Source organism: Brassica napus, chromosome C7 (assembly GCF_020379485.1).
Source record: "Brassica napus cultivar Da-Ae chromosome C7, Da-Ae, whole genome shotgun sequence".
NCBI classification, from domain to species: Eukaryota; Viridiplantae; Streptophyta; class Magnoliopsida; order Brassicales; family Brassicaceae; genus Brassica; species Brassica napus.
Genome location: NC_063450.1, coordinates 14902198 through 14928636, shown reverse-complemented (window position 1 = coordinate 14928636; position 26439 = coordinate 14902198). Strand labels below are relative to the sequence as shown.

At 33.8% G+C, this 26439-nt stretch overlaps 2 protein-coding genes and 1 pseudogene across 5 annotated transcripts; 1 reads left to right on the top strand and 2 right to left on the bottom strand.

Moving 5' to 3' along the window:
• Positions 1-4273: 4273 nt before the first annotated feature.
• Positions 4274-5348, bottom strand: LOC106373012 (annotated as a pseudogene).
• Positions 5349-5751: 403 nt separating this feature from the next.
• Positions 5752-6252, bottom strand: LOC111198084. The gene has a single exon (XM_022706600.1). The coding sequence runs from the start codon at positions 6250-6252 to the stop codon at positions 5752-5754; it is 501 nt and encodes a 166-aa protein (XP_022562321.1).
• A 17453-nt stretch (positions 6253-23705) lies between these two features.
• On the top strand, positions 23706-25956 carry LOC106373013 (probable serine incorporator). Of its 4 annotated transcripts, none has more exons than XR_007326233.1 (8): positions 23706-23888; positions 23986-24010; positions 24094-24183; positions 24275-24446; positions 24547-24620; positions 24856-25183; positions 25324-25510; positions 25623-25956. XR_007326233.1 is itself a non-coding variant. In XM_048762843.1 (6 exons), exons 1-6 carry the CDS (start codon positions 23828-23830, stop codon positions 24923-24925), a joined length of 492 nt encoding a protein of 163 aa, XP_048618800.1. In that variant the 5' UTR covers positions 23706-23827; the 3' UTR covers positions 24926-25956. The 4 variants fall into 4 exon arrangements, 1 of the variants encoding a protein (XP_048618800.1); XR_007326232.1 differs by having other exon boundaries at positions 24856-25241; XR_007326231.1 differs by having other exon boundaries at positions 24856-25510.
• The last annotated feature ends 483 nt before the right edge of the window (positions 25957-26439 follow it).

Sequence of the window (26439 nt, the reverse complement as noted above, 5' to 3'; positions counted from 1 at the left end):
AGATCCTTTTCTTCATGCTCCCAAGGATCTGGAACGTGGAAGGTCGAGTGGTTGGTACTGATCTTGGTTTGGGGAGTTTTCAGTTCGCATTTGATCTGGAGGACGATATTGTGGAAGTTCTTAAGATGGAGCCGTTTCATTTCGACTCTTGGATGGTCTTGTTGGTTAGGTGGAAGCCGGTTTTGGAACCAAATTACCCCTCCAAGATAACTTTTTGGGTCAGAGTGTTGGATCTACCTCTCCAGTTCCGGGCGGCAGAGACTTTGCAGAGTGTGGGTCAGGCCATTGGAATCGTTCAAGGGCAGATGGATCTAATTGGTGGAAGGATACAGGTGGAGGTTGATGGCTTCAAGCCTTTGGTTTCCACGGTCAAGGTGGATTTTGAGGAAGGGGTGGAAGTTACGGTGGCTCTTAGGTATGAAAAGCTGTTTGGCTTCTGTAGAGAGTGTTATATGCTCACTCATGAGCAATCTCGATGTCCAGCTCTGGCCAAGGAAGACATTGAAAGCTTTATGGTTGGGGGCTCTGATGGTGATGGAGCAGGAGCCACGAGTTACAAAGCTGTTGTTGCCAACGATACCAAACAGCTTGGTTTGCGGAGAGAGGCGCATTACAATCGTTCTCAGGCCGGGCGAGGTGGTGATAAGGATAAAGGTATTGTTCGAGAGTCGCAAGGCGCCTATAGACAGGAGGGCTCTTTCCATCCGTACAAAGGAAAGCATCCAAGGGGTTATGGTGATGGCGCTTCTTACCAAGGAAGGTACACAGGTTATGGTGATAGGAGGATAGGTATGCAGTGCGAAATGATGAAGGGGATCAACTTCTACAGGACCCAAATAAGCTCATGCTTGATGCCTTTAAAGGCGTTAGGAGGTCTCCTGTGGCGGGTACTGTCAACAAGGTGGGATCAGATGGCACTGGAGCATCTTCCTCCAAGGTTCGGAAGACATTGATGTTTGAAGAACCAGCTCCAACTATTCAGATAGTGACCACAGATCAAGACGTTGTGGCGGTGGGAGACACTCCGGCTATGCAGGAAATTCCGGTGGTGCAGAAACAAGGAGAAGTTGAGGAAGAGACAAAACTTGCTGAAGAACGGTCTTTATATTAAGACCGTTTTTATTACATTCAGAGACACTTTTAGCTAATAAGATAGTTTATCTCAACTGAAATGAAATTAGAAGCGAGTTTTTCAACTAGTAGGACCCACACCATTTTCTTTTTCTGTATCTTCTTCTCCGATGAGCTTCGTTCTTTCTTTTTCCTTTTAGCAAAAAATTAATTTTAAAAATGTCATTGTCTCCCAATCTTTCCAAAAATGAGAAAGAAGACAGGAAGATCTCAAAAGAAAAATACTTCAGATCCACTACAGTCTCCACCGTCAAAGCTCTAAGTGCGCTACAATCTTCTTGGTCATATCTTTCCCCGCGTTCTTCCATTTCAGTTGAGCTCTGCCATGTATCTCAGCCATCGCCAATCTCCACACCATAGACTCCTTCGAAGTTTCAACCAAAGCTCAAGTCTTTTTGGACCAACGAAACTAGCGTTGTATCAAACTCTTTCACATATTTCCCTATGTCATGGCCTCACATCTCGCCCTCGTGGCTCTGTCAAAGAGCATCTTTGGCTATCTTTTTTTTTTTGCTTGTTCCTTTAAGATTAACATAATTGCATTTTTGACCCCAAAGTTTTTAATTGTGGAGATGTCTACTCAAATTAACTCCCTAATTGTTCATTTAAGCTCTTCTTCATAATTACAAAAATGGTCATTTATCTTTTGCTTGCTTTCTTTTTTTCTCCTTTCTTTCAAATAAACAATTGTTTATTTTATTTCGCCCTCAATTTACCAATTGTGCACTCTAACAATGTTAATATAATTAAACACATATTTGCACTAAAACATCTAAATACATCTAAAAATGATGAGAATGAACTAACAAATATCCACATGTACACCGCTTTACAAAAATGTTCTATACATATATTGTCAAATGAAATTTACTTGTACACATATGTTTACTATCCACATGGACACAATATTCAGTTGTCCACATGTACACCGAATAAAAAATATCCATATGTACACCACTTTACAAAATCTACATGAATACATTGTACTTATAGCAATAATCCATATGACATTTCCAAAATCTGTAGTTATATACGTTGCGGTGACGATGTCCACATCGCTACAAAAAAATACAGTTATTGTTACGAAACTTTGTGACAAAAGAATATTTGTCACAAATCTGTGACATTTTGGAGATGATAGGTGACTAAGTTTGTTATGTCACAAAGGCGTAGCTGTTTTGTCACAATATTATGTCACAAAGGCGTAGCTGACAGTTGTTTGAATATTTGTACGGTCAAATTTGCACCGTGTAGACATATATTTCATTGTCGACATGTACACGTTTAAAAACTCACAAGTACACCGAGCATTTGTACACCAAATATTATTTAACATACATTTAGTGGTTTGAATATTAAAACTGCCAATATTGTCTAATAGCAACTGAAATTCTTTAGCATAAACAGAGGGATTCATTTTGGATTTATTTGTATACCAAATGGGCTAAATTGCAAATTTGAGAGTTTAGAGGCAAGATTAGGGAGAAATATACATGTTTAAAAATATTAGGGTCAAAATTGAAATGAGAGAAAAGGTAAAAGACTGGACATGCAAAAATCCCAAAGTTAGTCATTGTTGCTCTTGAGCTTTTCGTGCCAGTTGGAGGGTACGCTAAAGAGGAACGAAAATCACGGCGATGACGAACCAGAACCAGAAAAGAGGAGCTGAGACACAACACGGAGGATTGAGCTATAATGAGAACGTGATGGACCAGATTCAGTCATCGTTTGACACCGCGGAGAAGATGAGCGCAGCAGCTTGGAGATCGAGCTTGGTTGAGGCTCGCCTGCGGTTTTGAAGCAAGAACAAAGTACAACGATGCGAGAAGACATAAACGCAATGGTTGGAGCTTGAATCGACCACGCTGTTGACGTTGCCTTATATCTCACAATTATACCACCATCAGAGATATAGCTGGACATATCTCAAAAGATAGATTAAATAATAAATATATTGATTTAATACATGTTATCTTAAAAAAGAATTCTGAAGAAACAACATTTGTTTTACAAAAAAAAGAACTCAAGAGGAGGAAGACGAAGAAAAAATACATTAGACCCACTTTATTTTGTTTGCTAGGAAAAGTTGTGATTAAATCTCATAGAAACCGGATGTTAAATTTGTTAGGATAATATCACTTAGTTACAAGCTTATTTAGTTTGTTTATAGCTAGGAAGTGAGTTGGGTTAGAAAAAACTACCTTAATAACACAAACTGCCTCATAGTTTAATATCAAACTAGAAAACTGTCATATAGAGTATATTTTCATAAATTAACTCTATCATAATGATTTACTCATGATTTATTAGTCAAAACAGAAAAATTGACTAGACTATACCGACCGACCATTTTAAAACTGGTCCAGGTTTTCTAATTTAAGCAAAAAAAAATTTTAAGAATTTTGTAAAATTTAGATTTTCTAGACGTAAAGAAATTCAATAATTGTGTTTTTTCTTTCGAAAAATAACTTCCCTTTTATTCCGGATAATCACATTTTTAAATGTATAGCGTTGAATTGTACTTTGACACAAAACTTGAAACCCTATTTCGGGTATATAGTAATCGGAATAGTTTAACATACTATTGTGTAATAAGCAAAACAACATGAAAAGAGTACTCAAACTTAACCGAATGTGACTGAAGATATATCTCTCCTCCTCTGTAGCTTCGTCTTTTCTTCTTAGTCTTCTCATGTCGGAAACCCCTTAAAAAAACAAAAAGCGAAGTTTCAGGAATCAAGACATAAAGTCTAAACAGGTGTCTTCAACTCTAAGAACCGAATCAACAATCCAAACACCTTCGTTATCAGTGAGTACATATAACAAGGTCCAAAGTTGAGGAGCTTTTACCTTCCTCTTGACTTTCCCTACAACCTCTTGAGGTTTAGCACCATAACCCGAATCAGCACCATCCTATACAACACAAAGAAGTAAGCTTCAATAGAGTCGTTAGTAAAACAAAGATTGCTCTGACGAGAGAAATGGAGATTATATAGAACCATAGCCCAATAAGAGTTGTATTTAAGCCTATCGTTAGTGAACACATAAAGGTTTCTTTGGCTGCAAACCCATGATCAAACACATGCATCAGTACTACACAATCACCTATATCAAAAGATGATGCAAACGTAATTACCTATTTTCAGTTAGACAGTCTTTTTCCAGAGTTCTTATTTATTTATTTTGTTTCGCTTTTCTCAACGTTACCGTTCTCCTGAACATCAGCAGTCTGCTTAACAAGTATTTCTTGAACATTCATGTCATCTTCTGCTACCTCTTCCTTCTTCTTATGTTTAGACTCCTCATTATCCTCTGTCTGTTCTTTTGTCTCTTCAGGTTCTGATGTTTTTCTCATCTTGGAAACTTTCTCCTCATTACCCAAAGTCTCAGCCTCCATAGATTTCGACTTGTTTTTCTTCTTCTTATTTTTCACTTTCACTTCATCCTCAATCTCAGCCTCAGTCTCTTTAACCTTCTCCTCCTTAGTTACCTCCGCTTTCGGTTACTTTCTTCTTTTTCTCTTTAATTCCATCTTCAATCCCAGCATCAGTCTCTTTGACCCTCTCCTCCTTAGTTACCTCCACCTTAGGTTCCTTCTTCTTCTTCTTTTTCTCCTTCTTTACCTTTTCTATGCCTTCCATTACACTCACCTCCGCAACTTCTTTCATATTCTCCTCCTCTTTATCCGTTTCGTGATCATCAGATGCATTCTCATCTACAATTCCTGCTTTCTTCTCCACATCATCACCTGATTCATATTTCCCCTCCACAGCTTCAAGATGGCTACATTACACATAATAAGAAAAGAGAAGCCATATTGATAAAAGTTCCAACATGAACCAACCCGTAAACCACTCAACTTATATCTTTCTAACATGTAACATAACATCTTACTAGTTACGAAATAACCGACAAAAGCCTACCTCTTGTTTAAAAAGACGCCATAAACTTCCTCTAAATCCGGTAACGCAATATTCTATTCCTTTATATCAACAAAGCTATGTGACATATGAACAAAGAATACATCTTTTGAGCAAGTTTTGGTCTTTTTTCCAAAGACTTAAAAATTTGATTGTGCAGACCTCGATTTCAGCTTCAAAGAGTAGTTTCTTGAAGCATTTAGAAAACCCACGTTGCTCCAAGTACTGAGCTATCAAACGGAAAAGAAGAGTCTTCTGCTCCAATTTCAAACTCAAGGCTTTGCTCTCTTTCGCCATGACTGGTCTGGAGATCAACACTTTTTTTTTTAAATGAATGTTAAATTTTATTCATCAAAAAAATCCTTCTTACATCGTGTGTAGACCTCTATGTTTTTAAAGTCTAAATTCTCATCCAAATAGAAACTTTAAACTCCCAAAACCTTCTACAATTTCACTTTTCTAGAAACCTTTAAACTCTTGTACTAAACCAAAACTGTAGCTCATCTTCCCATCCCTTCACTCTTGTTCTCATAATACTCAGTTTGTTTCTTATCCCCTTCTCAACCATCCTCCTAACAGTTACATTAGGCAAAGGCTTCTCCTCATGCTTTATCTTATTCATTTCTCTCCATAGAGCATGAATTGTAGCCTGAAATATATATCTGAGACAGAACCTCTTCTTCCATTCTACCATCCGTAATCATGGACTCATCTCAGACCAGGCCGTAGTGTAGTCTTCACGAAGCAGTCCCTTGGTGAGATACTCCCAAATCTGAGAAGAGTAAGAGCACTCAAAGAATAAATGGGTTCTAGTTTCAGGCACATTTTTGCAGAGTACACATGTCTCATCAATCCCCTGTCTCCACTTAGCAATTCTATCCATAGTAGCCAGTCTATCCCTCACAGCTAGCCAGGTCACAAAAGCATATTTAGGAGTTGCCTGAGGAAACCATACACCTTTATACCAGCTGCAACTCTCAAATATCGGTCTCAAAAGTGACCAGGTTTCAAAAGTAGAGAAGTTCTGCTTAAACCCTGATCTTCTTCTCCACTTATTTATGTCTTCCATTCCATCCCTCAGCTTCTCCGCGACAATAACTAGATCAGACTCAACCTCCTTTAGCAGCCGAGAACAATGTCTCCTCCTCCGACATACACTTTTAACTGCTTCCTCCACTGTGGCTTCCCTGTTGACCCCCATATCAACAAATCCTCGCTCACCCAATAGAGTAAATAGAATTCCTCTTTTAGACCAGTTATCAAACCAGAATGAAGACTTCTTACCATTCCCCAACTCTTTTCTATGGAAACTCCTTGCCACTTCTCTCATCTTCAACATCTTCCTCCACATCCAAGAACCCACTTGAGTTGTCTCTTTTATCTCCCAAAAACTCTTCTGTTTCAACAGATTACTCTCAATTCATTTGCCCCACAAAGATGTACTCGAAAACATTCTCCAAATGATCTTCAAGACATTAACTCTATTGATAATTTGTAGGTTTCTAAGACCCAAACCTCCCTCTTCCTTTTTCCGACAGACAACATTCCTAGCCACCTTAGCACCCCCAGTTTTTAGTTCCGACCCTGTCCAGAGAAAAGCCCCACAGAGTTGCTCAATTTCCTTAATACATCTACTTGGGAGAAGATAGACAGAGGCCCAGAAGTTCACTATGCTCATTAGAACAACCTTAATTAGTTGCAGTCTACCCGCATAGGATAGAAATATGCTAGTCCAGGAACTGATTCTGCTCTTGAGCTTCTCAACCAAAGGGAAATAGTCTTGCTTCCTCATAGCTTTAGTCATTAAAGGAATCCCCATATATCAAACAGGAAGATCACCTTTTCAAATGGGAAATTTGATAGAATTCTTCCTCCTCCATCTCTGCAACTCCTGCTAAATATAACCTAGATTTCGCTATACTTATTCTTAGACCAGGTCACTCAGCAAATTTGTCAAATACAGATAGAGCACCCTGAATAGACTCTTTTGAACCCTCTACATGGGCTGGGTTTATGGTGACTCGAGAAGGTTCCGATGCAGATAGGGTTTTGGGCATATGTATGAAGCTGAGGAGAAATCTGATGAAGACAAAGGATTTAGGCTAAATTAGGGGTTTTCTCAAAAAAAAAGTTTTAATTTGGAGTCGGAGCTTCAAACAGAACACAGTTCCGGTTCAGTTATTAAGTAACTTCAGTTTATTCGGCTAGGTTTTCCAAATGGAATAACGATATGGAATGGACTGTAAAGATTACTAAACGCCCCACTTTAGTATGTGGACAGAAATTGGTTAGATTTAGGCATAGACAAGGTTTTGTATTTATAAATATACTAGATTTTGACAAACGCTTTCAAAAGCGCACATTTATTTTCAGAACAAACCAAATTTATTGTATATAAATTTGTATATTTATTGTATATTTAAATTTAAATGTTACAAAGAAAGCATTATATTTGTGCATATATACATATTCATATGTTTAATGTTCTAATGAAAAAAAAATCAATTATGGAATATATAATCGGATTTTAGAATGATATAAAAAATAGGCGGATTACGTTTTAAAATATAAAATTAGGTTTGAAAAAAATCAGGGTATATTTTTGTATCTATTAGCATTTTGATTTATTATCTTAATTAGTTAATAATATCCGCATCCAAAACTTACTTGGAATTGACCCAAAAGTTAGGATCTCGAATCCGATTAAACCTAACTGATATACTTGAATAGGTCTTAAATTTCTATATCCAATAAACTAATACCAAATTCGACCCGCAACAAGAACCGAATGTGTATCTGAACAAACACACACACACATATATATATATATATATATATATATATTAGCTATAATTATATTTGTAATAATATAATACCTAGTTAATTTGGGTTTCTATGGATAAAATTCGATGCTTTGGACACTAAATATGCAAATCAAATTGTATTCATGGTTACTTTGAGATAAAAAAAAATTATTTGAACCATATATAAATAGTACTTTGGGTTTATTTTAGTTATTTTTAGGTACGTTTGAGTAATTTAGGTATAAATACTCGAACCAAATGAGTTAGTATACTTATTTTGGTTAAAAGTATCTGGACCCGGGCCAAAAAAAATTGATTCTCTTACATGAGAACCATAAAGATCTGACTCAAACCCAACCTATTTTTTATAATACACGAATGACACTTTTTAAAAACTTGAAAATGATACTCGGAAGAACCGATCTTATCCGAGTGGATACCCGAATATCCATCCCTAATTTCAACTAAATTACCACATAATAATTGCTAACAATTATATATATTTATCTTTCTACCAAAATATATTATAGTTCAAATATCCAATACCAAAAATAGGTTTAAATTTTTTTAATGTTATTAGGTATCTAAATCAGTCTTTATAGTTGTTCAAAGTATATATATCAAATAGATTTGATAATTAAAAAAACTCATCTAATTTTAGTGTAATAGGATTACTATCATTTAAACTTGTGACAATTATATTAATCCATCTAGATCCGTTTAAATCTATTGAACATATTTTGAATAAAAATCTACTTATAAAAAGTTTAGATGTTAGGAATGGAACTGAATTTAGGTTTTTTTTACATCTTTCTGAAATTAGGTTATTAAGTGAAGAAACCATCATCCATGTTTACTATGGTTATAACTTAGCATTTAGTTATCAAGTGATGAATTATGTATGTAATGTAGCAGATTTTGTTTTGTCAAACGTGTAGCAGATTTAAATCATAAACTAGATTTTTCACCCGCACATCCATGCGGGTAGATTTTCATTTTATAAATATATAATGGATAACATCGCAAAACTTTAAAAGATATTTACATTTTAGTGTTATATATTGAGTAAATCTATAATGTTATTGGTTATAATTCTTATTCGATATTATTAATGTATAATGATTTGTTTTATATATTTTACTTTATTATTAATTGTTATTATATATTAATATATTTTCGAGTTTGGTAAAATAAATTCATAGTATGAAATAAAAAATTGAGAATCTCCTTCATTTTTTTCTAATTTTTATAGACTGAATACAATATATTTTAAAATTTTATTTAGTTATACTATAAAACTGATATTTTCTTCGCATAGTTTATATTTCTATGTTATTTATTTTAGTATATTGTGGGATTTTATAAGTAAATACATTATAATATTACTACTAGGATAAGACCCGCGCCTTGCGCGGAATTAAGTTATTATTTTTATTATAATTTGTAGAATGAAACAATAGTTTGGCTTCATTTGGATTAGGGGTGTTCAATCCAGATATCGGGTTGGTTTCGATTCGGTTCGGTTTTTTTCGGTATTTTGGTTAGTAAAATATAACTACTATTCTAAATCCATATTTACTTTGACTTTAGTCTTTCACATACTTTTGAAAGATTTCAACTGGACAACTAAATTGATCAGTCAATCTTGTTGCTTTAAATCATTAGTATATATATATATATATAAATATATATATTATTTAGTTTGAATATTTATTAAATAAAAATTCATATGCGTTATATTTTATGATCATTTGTAACTTATTATAACAAAAAAAATAATCTATTGATCACAAAATTTTCAAAGTGAGAATTGATCACAAAATTTTCAAAGTGAGAATCTTCAAATTTCTAATAATATATAGACGTTTTGAAAAATTCAAAATATAACATATAAGAAAAAATATAAATGTTTTTATTATATATTTAATGTGATTTTTTAATATCTTTTAATAATATAAAATTAAAAAAAGAACTAAGATACCAAAATTGTTATCAAATATTTATTATTCATAATAATTAATTTTTAAATATACGTTAATCATATTAGGTAATTTCGTAGCTTCTAATTAAGGAAAGTGCGAAAACAATATTTGGTAGATTATTTATCAATTCGAATATTCGATAGTTAGTTTAATAAAAAATATAATGTAAGTTAAGATGGACCAACCTATTTTTTTAAGAATAATATATTTTATATAGTCATTTATTAAATGAGAATTTATAATCATACACTTCTATGATCATTCATATCGTTTTATAACTGAATATTTAAATCATCGATAACAAAATTTTCAATGTGAAATCTTTAATAAGTTTATAATTTATAAATGTTTTTGAAAATTCATTGAAAGTTTTAATATTAAAATATTTATGTAATCTTATGGTATATAGTTTAATCTATATATATATATATGTTTTATTATTAAATGATATTTTTTACTCATATGGTTTTAAAATCATGTGTATCTTCTTATAATATTAAATAAAAGTTCATATTAATACAATTTTATGATCATTTGTAACTTATTATGACAAAAAAAATAATCTATTGATCACAAAATTTTAGGAGTGGTGATCTTCAAATTTCTAATAATTTATAGACGTTTTGAAAAATTCAAAATATAACATATAAAAAAATATAAATGTTTTTTATTATATATTTAATGTGATTTTTAATATCTTTTAATAATATAAAATTTTTAAAAAGAACTAAGATATAAAAATTGTTATCAAATATTTATTATTCATAATAATTAATTTTCACATATATATTAATCATATTAGGTAATTTCGTAGCTTTTATTTAAGGAAAGTGCAAAACATTTTTTGGTACGTTATTTATCAATTCGATAGTTAGTTTAATAAAAAGTGTAATATAAGTTAAGATGGACCAACCTATTTTTCTAAGAATAGTATATTTTATATAGTTATTTATTAAATAAGAATTTATAATCATACGGTTCTATGATCATTCATATCATTTTATAACAAAATATTTAAATCATCGATAACAAAATTTTCAATCTGAAATCTTTAATAAGTTTATAATTTATAAATGTTCTTGAAAATTCATTGAAACTTTTAATATTAAAATATTTATGTAATCCTATGGTATATAGTGTTTAATCTATATATATATATATATTTATTTTATTATTAAATGATATTTTTTACTCATATGGTTTTAAAATCATGTGTATCTTCTTATAATAAAAATGTTAAACCATTGATCATTAATTTTTAACATAATAATTTTAATAGTTTTAGTCATTTATTGTCGTTTTTAAAAATTCAAAATATAACATATACGAAAAAATCTAAATTTTACTTTTATAGCTAATTTGATTGTTTAATTTATTTTAATAATATAAAATTAAACAAAAAATGATGGAGGAGATATAAATTGTTATCAAATCTTTATTATTAAAATCATTAATTGTCATATATATATTAGTCATTTATGGTAATTCCGTAGGTTTGATTTAAGGAAAAAAAATAACATATCATATCATTATATCATATAGTTTGACCAACTTATGTATCTAACAACATATAAAAATCGAATGTGGACCTACTTATTTTTCAATTGAATGTAATTGACTACCTAATTGAGTGCCACCAATACATTGGGGTCTATTTTAATTAATACAAAATTGAGGTTACATCTTTTCAAATGTTCCTCAATTAATATATAGGGGATATTAATAATTATGAAATCAATCGCTGCATTAATTTAAAAATATTTTAAAATTTTATTAAGATTTTGTTAGGCTTTTTCAACATATTTTGTTATAAGTAAAAATAAAATTTCAATTTACAGTTAAAATTTATTTATTAATATCTATATAATTTATAAGATTTTTTAGAAATGTTATATATTAAATAGATTAACTTAAATAGTCAAATAGATGTAATTGATGAAATAGACCTAGTATAAATTTTTATGGTATTTCTTTTAATAAAGAAGATATAGAATATAATTATAAAATTTGAAAAATAGCATACACTTTTATTTTATTTTGTTTTATAATAAAATTTTATTTAAATTAATGTATAATAGTATATATTATTAATTATAAAATTAATCAATGGTATTAATTTAAATAAAATATTTAAATTTTTAGAAAGATTTTGTTAGATTTTTTCTGAACATTTTGTTATAACTAAAAATAATATTTAAATTTACAGTTAAAATTTATTTATTATTAATATCTTTATATATTGAATAGATTAATATAAATAATTAACTAAATGTAATTAATGAAATAAACTTAATTAGGCTAGTATGACTTTTTTATGGTAGATAAAAATGGTACTTTTCTTTTAATAGATAAGATTTTGTATACGATTTGAATCAATTAATAAAGACAAAACCATTCGCTTCACCCATATTAATATTAGCATTGTTATTAGAATTGTCTTAATACTGTCAATTGACTATAATAGAAACCACTTCATATGGGTCCCAAATATTAATTTGGTCTGTAACAGAATTAAATCATAATTCCCTTTAACAATATATATTAGACGTGTTTTTTTGAGAACGAACGACCATTTTATTATTCAAACTTGATGTGGTCTGAATAATCAAACCGGAATAGAACAACCAATAAAAAAAAGTTATTTATTAAACGTGTTAATATGAACGACCGAAATGAATGATTCTTAATAGAGTTTTCTTATTAATATATGAAACTGATTATTGATATATATATATATATATATATATGGGAGAAGTGGGTTTCTAGAATCGTGGGAATAAAGTAGAGGTTAAAAATATGTTTAATCGTAAAAGGTGGTTACGGGAAAATTGACTTTAAAGATCACTAAACACTACAAAATGGGTTGTCAATACTAAAATTACTATTATACCATTAATGAATGGTAATGGGTTGTTTGAAAATTAAGTGGCAATTTAAGTAATATGCCAAGGTATTTCAAGGAGTAAATATCAAGGATGATCATGTTTTAATAATATTGATCTGGCTTCTAAAATTTATTTATTTTTGGTTAAGTATGTGAATTTTCATTAATGGGTAATGACACAAACAAATATTAAGTTTTGTTGAAATCAAATGTAGGCATCTAATACGAAGCTAATCAAAGAATAGGTGTTTGAGAGAGCAAAACAAAACAAAAAAGCTAAAAAAGACTCTCAAGATAAGGGAAGTAAATGTGGTTTGAATCTACAAGTTATTGAATAAGAATCAAGATCTCTAGAAACGCTTTCTATTGATAAATCTTAGTTACACTTAAATTTTACAAGTGATCTTCACTCTCAATCTGAACGTAGTTCCTTAGAAACAATTGACCTAAAGCAATTTATACCACGTTCTTCTTCCCAGCTCCAGCTCCCGTCTCTCTTTATGGACATAACCAGTCACCAACTCATGCCTTCAAAACCGGAAGCAGTTCCATGAACTCATGTACCACGAAGGCTTAGTTCCCTCTCTAAGCCGAACCCCATGTAATCTTCCAAACTATAAAATACTACCAAAAATTGAAATATTTTATATAAAATAATGTATTAATGTAGTAACAAAAACTAATTCAAAATTCATGTAATCTTCCAAACTCAAAAATGGTAGTGTAAGTTTTTCAAAGTTTTTTTGAAAACGTATAAAATTTTGAAAATAAATCTTCAAACTCAAAGTTTTGAAAGCCTATGTATTCCAATGCTTGTATTAAACCAAAGTTTCACCATCGTTGTCTCTCCATATTAAAGTTTAAAAGCGTTCTCGAATTGCAGCTACGTATCCGCATGAATCTTATACATTAAATCAGAAGTCACAACCTTGATTCATGTGTGTTTTTTTTAAAAAAATGGACTTAATAGACATATTCATAGAAAGTCATGTTACATTTAATCTATAATCTTATCATTTAAATTTATTGGACTACATTAATTGGATTTAAACAATAGATAATCTATTGGATTTATAGATAATATAAATTAAATATATATAATTTAATGTTGCAATACTATAACTTCATATGTTAAATATTTAAATATTTGTCGAATGTTCTCATATTCTAGCATAGCCTTTATAGGTTTGGTATTTATTTTGGGCAAATCTCCAAAATAGCACATTTCTAAGTTTATATTACAAAAATAGCACTCAAAAACTAAAATGACCAAAATAGCATTTTATCTTTTGAAAAATTTAAAATTTTTTTATTTTTCAAAATTTGAAATCTTATCCCAAAATCTCAATTCTCAACTCTAAACCCTAAAACCTAAACTCTAAACCCTAAACCTTAAACCCTAAACCCTAAATCCTAAACCCCACCCTTTAACTCTAAACCCTAAAACCTAAACCCCACCCTTTAACTCTAAACCCTAAACCCTAAACCCTAAACCCTAAACCCTAAACCCTAAATCCTAAACCCCACCCTTTAACTCTAAACCCTAATGTCTACACTAATTTACTATAATGGTATAAACATTTATTTATTTCTTTTGATAAAACATTAAATGATATTTTTGTGATTTTTGACTTTGAGTGCTAGTTTGGGAACAAAAACTTGATTTAGTGCTATTTTTGTCTTTTTCTCATTTATTTTTTTGTTGGTTTGACCTTGATAACTCACATGGTTAAAATTTAAAGTTCCAATCTTGGGCTAACATGAGCCATCTAATGTGGTTTGTCGTTGACGCCTATAAAAGTAGCTTTTTCCAGTTTAGGTTAATAAGGAAAAAGTTACTTGCACTACGCGTATTCTCTGTCAAGGTCGGCAGAACAAAAAACAGACATGAGATGCTTTCTGAGAAACGACTTCTGTGTGAAAAGACCAGTACAAGCACTAGCAACAGCGGAAACAGCAGAAACAATAGCTATGAATTATTATTTTTTATTTTTTTTTGATAACTCTGGTATCTGGGCAGCCACATTCCCAACTATCTCCCGTAGGGGGTCAAGCGCCCCAACGGAAGGGATGTTAAATCCGCGGTGGCCGGGGCTCGAAGTCGTGATAGCTATGAATTATGAAACCATCAAGAACGGATGATGGTTTAATCAGTTCCGCAATGGCTGTAATCCCTGGATGGCTAGATATGTATACGGTCTTATATTCCTCATCGCCAATCTACTTGCTTGGGCTGCTCGTGATTATGGTCGTGGTGCCTTAAATAAAGTAATAAGTACGTACCAAGATATCAGGTTTAAATCTCGTTCCTTGTCTTACAAGTTATCCGATGCTGATACAACTCCTATATTTTTCTAAATTGCAGAATTCAAGAATTGTAAAGAAGGAGAAAATTGTTTAGGACAGAAGGAGTCTTGAGGGTTAGCTTGGGATGTTTTGTATCCTTTCTTGATCAGTCTTGAAATACTATATGTATGATCATCTTACAACACATTTCGGAAAATGTTTTATGAATCGTCAGCTGTTCTATTTCGTAATGTAGAATAGTGCCATCAATCTTCTAAGTCTCTAAGTCTAAGAGAGGTTTTGCCAAAGCTAATAACGTGACGAGCACGTAAGTTGGGGCAAAAATGAATCATTATCTTCTATAAATCTCATCGTCATCTTCTTCCTCGACGAAGAGTCCGTTACAGAAACAGAATCAGAAGAGAGCTAGAGAGCTCGAAATGAGATGAAAGAGTGAGAGCGCTTGGCTTGGTGGGAGTGAGCTAGAGAGAGATGTGATTTTCGGTTTATCTAAGCTCAAAGCTTAATCTTCTTCCTCAATCTTGTAACTCGGATTAGGTGTAATCGAGAGAGAAAGAAGATGAGTGAGCCTCCGGTGAGGTGATGTACTATGTAATCACATTGATTATAGTGGATGGTTGAGAGATGATTCTCTCCTCGGTGATGTATAGCGGCTTCTCCACTTTAGAGAAGTGCGGTGAACAGAACAAACTCTCGTGTGTTCTTTATTTATTTCTTGCTTGATTTTGTGATTGATTAGATTCGTTTAGGCTTGAGATAATTATTGAGTTAAGACAAGATTACAGGATGAATCCTCAACACGTAATGTTTCTATCAACACTTGGCACGTTAAAAACGCATTCATCAAGAGATAAATGGCATTCTGGATGGTGGTCTTCTCACTACAAGAAAACACACCGAATTCCGACGGAGGTTCCGACGGACACCAAGGTCGACGGACACCAAGGTCGTCGGACATTTGCGACGGAATACTGACAAATTTCCGACCAAATCCAAAAAAATGAAGTCGTCGGAATTCCGTCGGCCATTTCCGACGGAATTCCGACGACATACGGTTCGTCGGAATTTTCCGACGACTTTTCGACGACATTCCGATAAAAAATGTAACCGTTGTAGTCGTCGGAAGTTCGTCGGTATATTCCGACGGAATTCCGACGACATTCCGATTAACAGCAAAGTCGTCGGAATTCCATCGGTATTTTCCGACGGAATTCCGACGAACCATGTGACCGTTGCCGACAAATACATATGACCGTTGTATAGCCGTTTGGGATTGGACAATTCCGACGGAATTCCGACGGACTTCTTTATATCCGTCGGAATTTCGTCGGAAAGTCGTCGGAGGTCCGTAAGCAATTTCCTATAAATACAACCCCTCCTCATTCAACTCATTCACACTTCATTCTCTCTTCATTCTCTTTAGTCATAACAATTCCGTGAAAATCATGTCTTCAGAAGTTTATTATCGTTCGTGGATGGATAAACCTCATTTGGATCCGAACACCAATTTGCTTACGGAAGAATACGTTCAAGGGATTGGAGAATTCATGAGGCTTGTTCAACAGCAACCGGATGCAAAAAGTGGTATGTTAAGATGTCCCTGCTCTTCTTGCAATAATAATAAGGTTATAAAAGAATTTGATGTTTGGACTCATTTGTATATGAAAGGGTTTTCACGTAATTATAAAGTTTGGTACCTTCATGGGGAAACTGGTTATGAATATGGTAGTACTAGCGAACCTCAGCCTGTTAGTGAACCTCAGCCTGATATTAGGTTAGAAGAATCTAGAACGGATATAGATTATGGTGTAGGTACTGAGCAGATGGTACATGATCATTATAGAGGGGAAGAACCAAACCCCGAGTCTAGGAGATTTTTTGACATGTTGGATGCAGGAAAACAACCTTTGTATCAAAATTGTAGAGATGGTCATTCAGTCTTATCATCTGCAACTAGATTAATGGGTATTAAGACAGACTATAATTTGGCTGAAGAATGTATGGATGCGATTACTGATTTTGTCAAAGGTATTCTACCTGAGGATAACCTTGCACCGGGTTCATACTACGAGGTTCAGAAACTTGTTGCAGGTCTTCAACTACCGTATGAAGTGATAGATGTATGTATTGACAACTGCATGATCTACTGGAGAGCGGATGAGACACGGAATGTATGCAAATTTTGTGGGAAACCTCGTTATCAGGAGACGAGGGGAAGAGTTCCGATCCCATTCAAAAGAATGTGGTATTTGCCTTTGACGGAAAGATTGAAGAGGTTGTATCAGTGTGAGCGCACAGCAAAAGCAATGAGATGGCATGCAGAGCATTCCACAAATGGTGAGATTAGACATCCTTCAGATGCAAAGGCTTGGAAACATTTCCAGTCAACATATCCAGAATTTGCGGAAGAGAGAAGAAATGTTTATCTTGGATTATCTACTGATGGTTTCAGCCCATTTGGAAAGCATGGAAGGCAGTATTCTCTATGGCCAGTTATTGTGACACCGTACAACTTACGGCCGAGCTTGTGCATGCGACGAGAGTTTTTGTTTCTCTCAATTCTAGTCCCCGGGCCAGATCATCCTAAAAGATCACTAGATGTGTTTCTTCAACCACTAATATATGAGTTGCAACAACTATGGGCGCATGGTTTTGAGACATACGATGTTTCGCGCAAAGAAAACTTTCAGATGCGGGCAGTACTTATGTGGACAATAAGTGACTTTCCAGCATATGGTATGTTATCTGGATGGACAACACATGGGAAGCTATCATGTCCATATTGTCAAGATGACACAGATGCTTTCCAACTAAAGAACGGAAGGAAAACGTGTTGGTTTGACTGTCACAGACGATTTCTACCACCTGATCATCCATACCGCAGGAGTAAGACTTCGTTTACGAAGAACAAGCAGGTGTTTGATGGTCCACCTGAGGAAGTTAGTGGGAAAGATTTGTTGAAGCAGTTTAGGTATTTTGATGCAGAAAGGACGCCAGATGTAGGTGGACATGAAAACATTCGAGTCAATGCGGTTGGAGAGCTACATAACTGGCACAAAAAGAGTATTTTCTGGGATCTACCATATTGGGAGAGTCATCTATTGCGGCATAATTTAGATGTCATGCATATTGAGAAGAACTTCTTCGATAATCTGATGAACACAGTCCTTAACATCCAAGGTAAAACGAAGGATAATTTGAAGTCAAGGTTGGATTTAGTCGATATTTGTGATCGTTCTGAACTTCACGTTGATGAGAACGGTACGGCCCCTTTTCCCATTTATCGGCTAGATGGTGCTAGAAAAGAAGAGTTCTTTGATTGGATTACAGAGAAAGTGAAATTTCCTGACGGATATGCATCAAATTTGGGGAACTGCGTTGATAGAAGCGAAGGAAAGTTTACTGGCTTGAAGAGTCATGATTGTCATGTAATTATGCAGCGCCTCCTTCCGTTTGCCTTTTCAGCATTATTGCCACGTAATGTTCATGAAGCAATTGCAGGGATTAGTGTTTTTTTCCGTGACTTATGCAGCAGAGTATTGACTGAAGAGGGTATTAATAATTTGAAGACAAACGCACCAGTCAGCATGTGCAACCTTGAGAAGATATTTCCTCCATCATTCTTTGATGTAATGGAACATCTTGCTATTCATCTCGCAAGAGAATTGGAACTTGGTGGTCCTGTGCAGTACAGATGGATGTATATTTTTGAGCGTTATATGCATCATCTGAAGAAGATGGTCAAAAATCAAAGCAGGGTGGAAGGATCTATAGTGGCACAGGTGATCAATGAAGAAACTGCAATCTTTGCTGAAAATTATTTTCCACCAGAAGTGCAAACAAAACACCGAAGACCTGCTCGGCATGATGATAGAGGGGAGAGAGCAACATATCATGTTACTGTCCCAAGCATGTTCAAGGAAATAGGACGACTTAGTGGAAAATTCACGAAGCGGAGACTTACGGACACTGAGAACGCTCATTTGCAAACATATTTGCTCACCAACTGTGAAGATGTTCTACAATATGAGAGGTAAAAATATTTATTCATTTATTGTTAGATTAATATTCAATAAATTTATTTCATATTGATAATATTTTTGTATATAGTGTATATATGGCGGAGTTGCGTATGACTCACAGGCATGCAACAGAAGATGAGCTTCGACAACTTAGAGATAACGGATTTGCTGCGTGGCTTCGTAGTTATGTGAGTCATATATCCTATTACCCTATGCAAATGATTAGTTTAAATTTAATATATATAAACTAATTAATTTTGCAATCATATATGTTTTTTTTTATAGGTGAATGATGGTTTGGCCAGAGGTCTTGTGTTCGATGATTGGATACGCGAATTTGTGCAGGGACCAAACTATGTGGTCAAATCATATCCTAAATTTTGTACGCGAGGATATGCATTCACAAGGAAAGGTCATTCTAAGACAACATATGATGCTGGTGTTTCATCTTCTTCTGGTGACGATGTCTACTACGGCAACATAAAAGAAATATTGGAAATCCAATTTCCTGGAATGGTTGGATTGCGTTGTGTAGTATTCTATTGTGATTGGTATGACACCACCCCAGATAGAGGAGTGAAGATTGATGCGTTTGGTGTTACATCAGTTCATTCGCGGCGGAAACTTCAATATTATGATCCCTTCATTCTTGGTTCGCAAGCTGATCAGGTATGTCAATATATTCATAATTTTTTACCAATATAATTAATTAATGTTATATATTGAACTAATACTTTGTATAATTGATATGTATAGGTGTGCTACATCAGTTACCCTCGGGTGACGTACAGAGACGATCCATGGGTTACTGTAACGCAAATCAACCCAAGAGGACGAGTGGATGGAACTTCTGATGATGATGAACCATTGCAACCAGAGTCTACCAGCAACGCCTCCAAATCTTCAACTCGTTGAGAATTTGACTGTGTTTGGACATGATGCTGTCGTACATTCAGAGCCGGAAGCCGAGGTTGGGGAGTTTGATGAAGATTCAGAAGATTCTGATTAGTTTTTTTTTTTTTTTTTTTTTTTAATGGTCCGTCGGAAATCCCTCGCAATATACCGACGACATAGCGACGACAACGGGTTTCATTGAAAATTGGAAAGGTCGTCGGTATTTCGTCGGAAAATACCGACGACATTCCGACGAACTTGTCGAGTTCGTCGGAATGTCGTCGGTATTTTCCGACGAAATACCGACGACATGTTTTTCTATAAAGTTTCAATCATAAAAATCTATAAATTTAGATGCCAAAACTATGAAAATAACACATAATAAGTGTTTAGTATAGTATTAGATCGCAACCGTTCAAATATAACAACTCATTAAAATATTTATGTATGCATATCATTGTTTTCATAACATCTCATCTTAACATTATGTACTTATACAATCATATTTATATAAGCTTACACTACAAAAAATATTGTTGTGTAAAATCGTGTTATAAAACATTTTTATTGTTAAATCTTTATGCAAATACTATATATATTATCAAAGGTTTGGATTTTGCATTTAGAAACTTGAAAAGAACACCCTAAACACTAAGTCGTCGGAATTCCGTCGGAATATACCGACGGAATGTGTCCGTCGGAAAATACTGACGGACACGTTCCGTCGGAATTTCAATTAGCCCGGGAGAACCAAACCGCTTGAAAATTTTCGCGAATCGGCATTTGGTATATTTTAAATATACCGACGGAATACCGACGAACCCGTGTCCGTCGGAATCCACGGAAATAAAAACCCTTCTCCTTTCTTCTTCGTTATCTCCGCGGCCTCTCTCTCTCTCAAAACTCTCCGGCGATTTCGGCGATTTCGGCGACTCTCCGGCGATTCCGGCCTCTCTTCACCGGCGAATCCTCTCCTCACCCTCCTATCTCTTCCCCAAACCCCAAATCATGTAAGAATCATCCCAAACCTTTTTTTTTTCAATTGTTTAGGGTTTTGGAAGTTGATCTCGGATTTTAGGTTGTTTGATTGAACATTTTAGGATTGAATGGATAGTTTAGGATATATAAGTTAGGATTGTTGTTTTAGTTTTTTTTGGAACATTTTTTGATTTTTAAAAACGTTTTTTGATTTTTTAAAACGTTTTTTTTTTTTTTAAAAACGTTTTTTGATTTTTAAAAACGTTTTTTGATTTTTAAAAACGTTTTTTGATTTTTAAAAACGTTTTTTGATTTTTAAAAACGTTTTTTTGAAAAAAATATAAATATTTAACACCATTTTTCTTCATTATAAATTTTAACAACATTTTTCTGTATTTATAAATTTTTTATAATTTTGTATACATATATATATATATGTAAATCATGTATAGTAAAAATTTTAAAATTTTAAAATTTTTTATATTTTTTTTTAAGTTTCCACTAATAAATATTTAACAACATTTTTTTTTAAAAAATATAAATATTTAACAACATTTTTCTTCATTTATAAATTTTTAACAACATTTTTCTATATTTATAAATTTTTTATAATTTTGTATACATATATATATATATATATATAAAAGGTTTAATAGTTTTTTTTAAAACGTTTATAAAACCTTTTGTAAATATATAAATGAAAATATGTTTGATGGGTTAATTTTTTTTTTTAGGGCCGAGGATGAAGCCCGCCCCGCAGCCCGTCTTCGACGTAGTTCGGTGAGCGGTTCCCGTGCATCGGTATCGTCTCATGACTCGGTTCCCGCATATATTCCCGCTCCAGCTCCCTCTGCCCCTCACGCTGCCCCTCACGCTGCTGCTCAACAGGATCCGGGGGTCATGCCGGTTCATCTATTGGTTCAACAACCAGGTCGAGAGCATCTCCCGTTTCTCCAACTCAACCCACGACGAGGCCATAGCACTTGGTTAGTATTTTTTTTTATTTGTACCGTTATATTTTTTGCTTTAATTAACTTGCTAACTTGTATTTTTTTTTAAAGGTTCACCAAGTCGAAAAATGGCATTAGCCGGAGCATCAACCAGATGATGTACTCCATGCTCCGTTTTGGATATCCAAAGTGGAGTGTGATCCCTTCCGACGAACGAGAGTTGTGGTTTCGTCAGTTTGCGGTATAGTAACCCTTCATTTTTTTTAAGTTTTTACATTTTTTTACATATATTTACTTATTAAATTGTGTTTGTTTTGTAGCAAGAGTTCAACTGGCACTCCGATCTTACGGAAACAGTCCGTAAGAAATTCAACGAAAAGGCCATGGACTCTTACACAAAGCAGATAAACGCGTGGAAGACAGTTTGGCAGAAGAACAAGAAGCCACGGTTCATCAACGGGGGGGTGTGGGAGCAGTTGATAGCTCATTGGGAGAGGGAAGACACTGCAGAGACGTCTTCTAGGAACTCCAGGAACCGGAAGAGCGATCGTGGCGGGAAAGGTATGTATGTGCACAACCTCGGCGCTTGCTCCATGTCTACTAAGGAGGATGAACTTGTAAGTTTTTTATTATTATTTATCTTTATATTTTTTAAATAAATATTTTATATATTTTTTGGCTAATAATGGCGGTTTTTTTAGATCGAAGCAAATGACGGTAATCCCGTTGATCGTCTCCAACTCATTAAGGTGGCTCACACTAACAAGACGACGGGTCAAATTCAGGACCCCGTGATCAGAGGTGTAGTTGATTTGGTGGAAGCTGAGATAGTTTCTCAATCTCAGCCTCTCTCTGATGACGGCGACTCCACGGGAGCTTCAACCAACCTGTCTCTATTGCAAATAAATGAGATGGTTGAAAAGGTAATTTTTTTTATTAATATATTTTTTTTATAATGTCGATTACTTACTTGTCCATATTTACTTACTTTAAATATTTTTGTAGGCGGTTCCTAAAAGGAAAGGAGGCCGTTTAGTTGGGTTGGCCCGTCGTGCTTCTTCGTATCCGGCATCTTCTTCGCAAGCTCCGTATGCCGATCCCATGATTCTCGAGGAGCTACATGACAAAGATGAACGGATTGGGGCATTGGAGGAGCAGAACACCACTATCCTTTCGGAGAATGCCACTATCCGTTCGGAGAATGCCACTATCCTTGCTGAGTTGGCATCCCAGAAGAAGTTCAACACCGAGATTATGCAGAAGCTAGATCGTTTGATGTCTTCGAGTTCATCTTAGTTTATTTCGGCTTTATAAAACTTTCGGAATGTTTTTTTTTTCTATTTCGGTTTGTATGAATTTTAAACTTTATGAATGTTTTTTTCCTATTTCGGTTTTTATGAATTTAAATTTTATAATATTATTAGTTTTAAATTTCCAATTTTTTAAATTTATTAATATCAAAAAATATATAAAAATGCAAAATTAATTTGTAAAAAAAAAAGGGTATATACCGACGGACAACGGTCGTCGGAATATACCGACGGACATATATCCGTCGGAATTTACCGACAAACTCATTTCCGTCGGAATATACCGACGAACGTGGTTCGTCGGTATATTCCGACGACCGATGTCCGTCGGTAAATTCCGACGCCCAAAGTTCGTCGGAATAAACCGAGGAACCACGTTCGTCGGAATTGTAGTTTTCCGATGAACTCTGGTCTCGTGTAGCCGCATCGTAATATCGTCGGAAGTTCGTCAGAATGATGTTTCTCGGTATTCGTCAGAAAGTCGTCGGAATTTCTGACGAAATTCCGACGAATTTTTTTTTTCCGACGAAACGATACCGACGGACGGGTTCGTCGGAAATTCGTCGGAATAGACCGATTCCGACGAATTTCCGACGATTTCGGCCATCAGAATCCCCATGTTTTCTTGTAGTGTCTAAGCTTATCATGTGGCCTGCTTTAACCGTCATTCCTTTCTTGCTTCCTTCTACCATTATTCTCCTTTACGGTAAGGCTTGAGGAGCAAGATTCCTCTTCTAGTTCTCTCTCTGATTTGATTTACGAGTAATTAAAAACATGTTTGTTTTCTTTGGTTTGATTTTCAGGAGAGCTTGCCCATTTTGGGGCAGGGTAAGAGACTGATTTGTCTAATTTTCACAATTTTCATAATGATGTGAAAGTCTACAATCTTATTGTACGTTGTTTCTCTATAGGGTATTTCTACTCATACAGCTAATTAGTGTCATTAGTTTGATTTCATGGCTCAACGAGTACTATCAGTCCCAAAAAGATGCAGAAAGATGGTTAGTTTTGATTTACACAAAGTATTTAGTTTTTTCTTCTTCTTCTTCAGTTTATTACTAATCAAGCACACTCTTTATATTATGTTTGTAGCCATGTCCGTGTGATGCTACTAGCAACAACTTCATACACAGTGTGTATAGTTGGGGTGATTTTTATGTACATATGGTACGCACCGGATTCTTCCTGTCTTCCCAATATATTCTTCATAACTTGGACATTGTTCCTCATCCAGCTCATGACATGCATCGCTCTCCATCCTAAAGTAAGTCTTGATAGTTGTGTCATGTGTGTGTGTGTGTGTGTGTGATTTTGGATGTTTGAAGTTATAAATAATTGGTTGTCGTTGTTGCCAACACAAACAGGTCAATGCTGGATACTTGACTCCGGCTCTTATGGGACTCTATGTTGTGTTTATCTGCTGGTGCGCCATTCAAAGGTATGTTATGGTTTAAAATTTATTTTCCAGTGTTAATTAACCAGATTAAATAGAACTTGTGAACACTGTAAATTACATGGTCCTGTCCACTTCTAATTCGAAATCTGCATCTAACACCCTAAAAGGCATACAAGTTTATAAGACACTTCAACTAGTAAAGCTATACTATATAGTCATTCTTTATTGCAAAGAACTTTAGTAGTAATTTGGTTTGCCCCTACCTAATGTTGTGCAGTGAACCAGTGGGAGAAAACTGCAACAGAAAAGCAGCAGCTTCAAACAGAACGGACTGGCTTACAATCTGACGAGTACAGAAGCTGAGCTGGCACAAGAAGACTCTTTGAATGAAGCTGAGCTGGCAACTGAAGAAAGAAGAGACTGTTAAGAGATATTATAAATAGACCTCTTGACCTTTACGGCTAGATCATCTTGTAATTGGGATCTTTATGCAAATCAGAGGAGTGTCTCTGCACTTGAGGCAAGTTCAGAGAGGTTTCTCTCTGGATTTGAAGGACCTTGGTTGGCGTTAGGGTTCATAGACTTCTCGTCTTGGTATTGTTACGGTTCGTACGATAAGAAATAAGATCCTCTTTTCCATCTTAGAGTCTTATCACAATCATTGTAACTTCTTTCAACCTCCCAACACTTTGTTTCTTTTGTTTCATCCAAATTAGTAATAAGCTGATTTTTTTGAGTTGTGCAGAGCTTTGTGGTTGCGTTATTGGCAATGGCGATTGCCACATTTTCGACAGGAATAGACTCGCAATGTTTCCGATTCAAGAAAGATGTGTGTAGTGAAGGAGAGGAGGAAGATGGTGTTCCATATGGATATGGATTATTCCATTTTGTGTTTGCGACAGGAGCAATGTACTTCGCTATGCAACTCATCGGTTGGAACACTCATCACCCCATGACAAAGCAGATTTTTTTCAACATTCTTATTCATACTAGCGTCAGTACAGGCTTGAGACTTCTACGTATACTAACTTTCTTTTGGTTCAGGTGGATGACTGACGTGGGATGGACGAGTACTTGGGTGAGGATTGTGAACGAGTGGGTTGCGGTTCGCGTATACAGTTAGTACAAACAACTGAGAGACAATTAGAATGATCATCCTTAAAACTCCAAGATTGGGAGACAGTTTTTAATATTTTGTTGATGACATGTTATGACAGTATGGATGCCAATCATGCTGAAGTGCAGAAGACAAAGAGCAAGTGGGACATGAGCTTTAGGTTATATTTTAAATAAATACACAAAAATATGGATTGTAAACACATTTATGTATTATTAAACTAGGTGTTTTCCTCCACCATGTGCAGTAATAAATTTTTTAAAAGTTAAATTATATTTAAAATGAAATTTATTAATATTATATATTTTATTATTTTTGACTAATATTTAATATAAAGTTGATTATTTAAGCATAAAATAAGCAAAAAAATAATTTTGTTTATTTTAATTACATTTACTAATATATATAATATATTTAAAATTCAAATCTTAGATAAAATTTTATCTATTTATTTTGGTTAAATGTATTAAATCAACTTGTATAAAATTACTAAAAAATCATATAAATATTGTATAGTTATTAAAAATTATAACTAAATAATATTTATAAAATTTGTAGATATCTAAAAGAAACTAATGAAATTACGATTAACAATTTATTAATATTTTAAAAAAGATGTAGAAAATTTTGAAAATATTAGTAATAAAAATTGTATAATTATAAAAATACAATTAAATAATGTATTTCGAAATTTATAATGCATATTTCAAAATATTTATTTTAGTGACGATTTATGAATTATTA

Coding starts and splice junctions, on each gene's coding strand:
- LOC106373013 (XM_048762843.1), top strand. CDS start 23,828: ATGTGGCCTGCTTTAACCGTCATTCCTTTCTTGCTTCCTTCTACCATT. Junction 23,889..23,985: donor TACCATTATTCTCCTTTACG/GTAAGGCTTGAG, acceptor TTTGATTTTCAG/GAGAGCTTGCCCATTTTGGG. Junction 24,447..24,546: donor GCATCGCTCTCCATCCTAAA/GTAAGTCTTGAT, acceptor CAACACAAACAG/GTCAATGCTGGATACTTGAC.
- LOC111198084 (XM_022706600.1), bottom strand. CDS start 6,252: ATGGGGGTCAACAGGGAAGCCACAGTGGAGGAAGCAGTTAAAAGTGTA.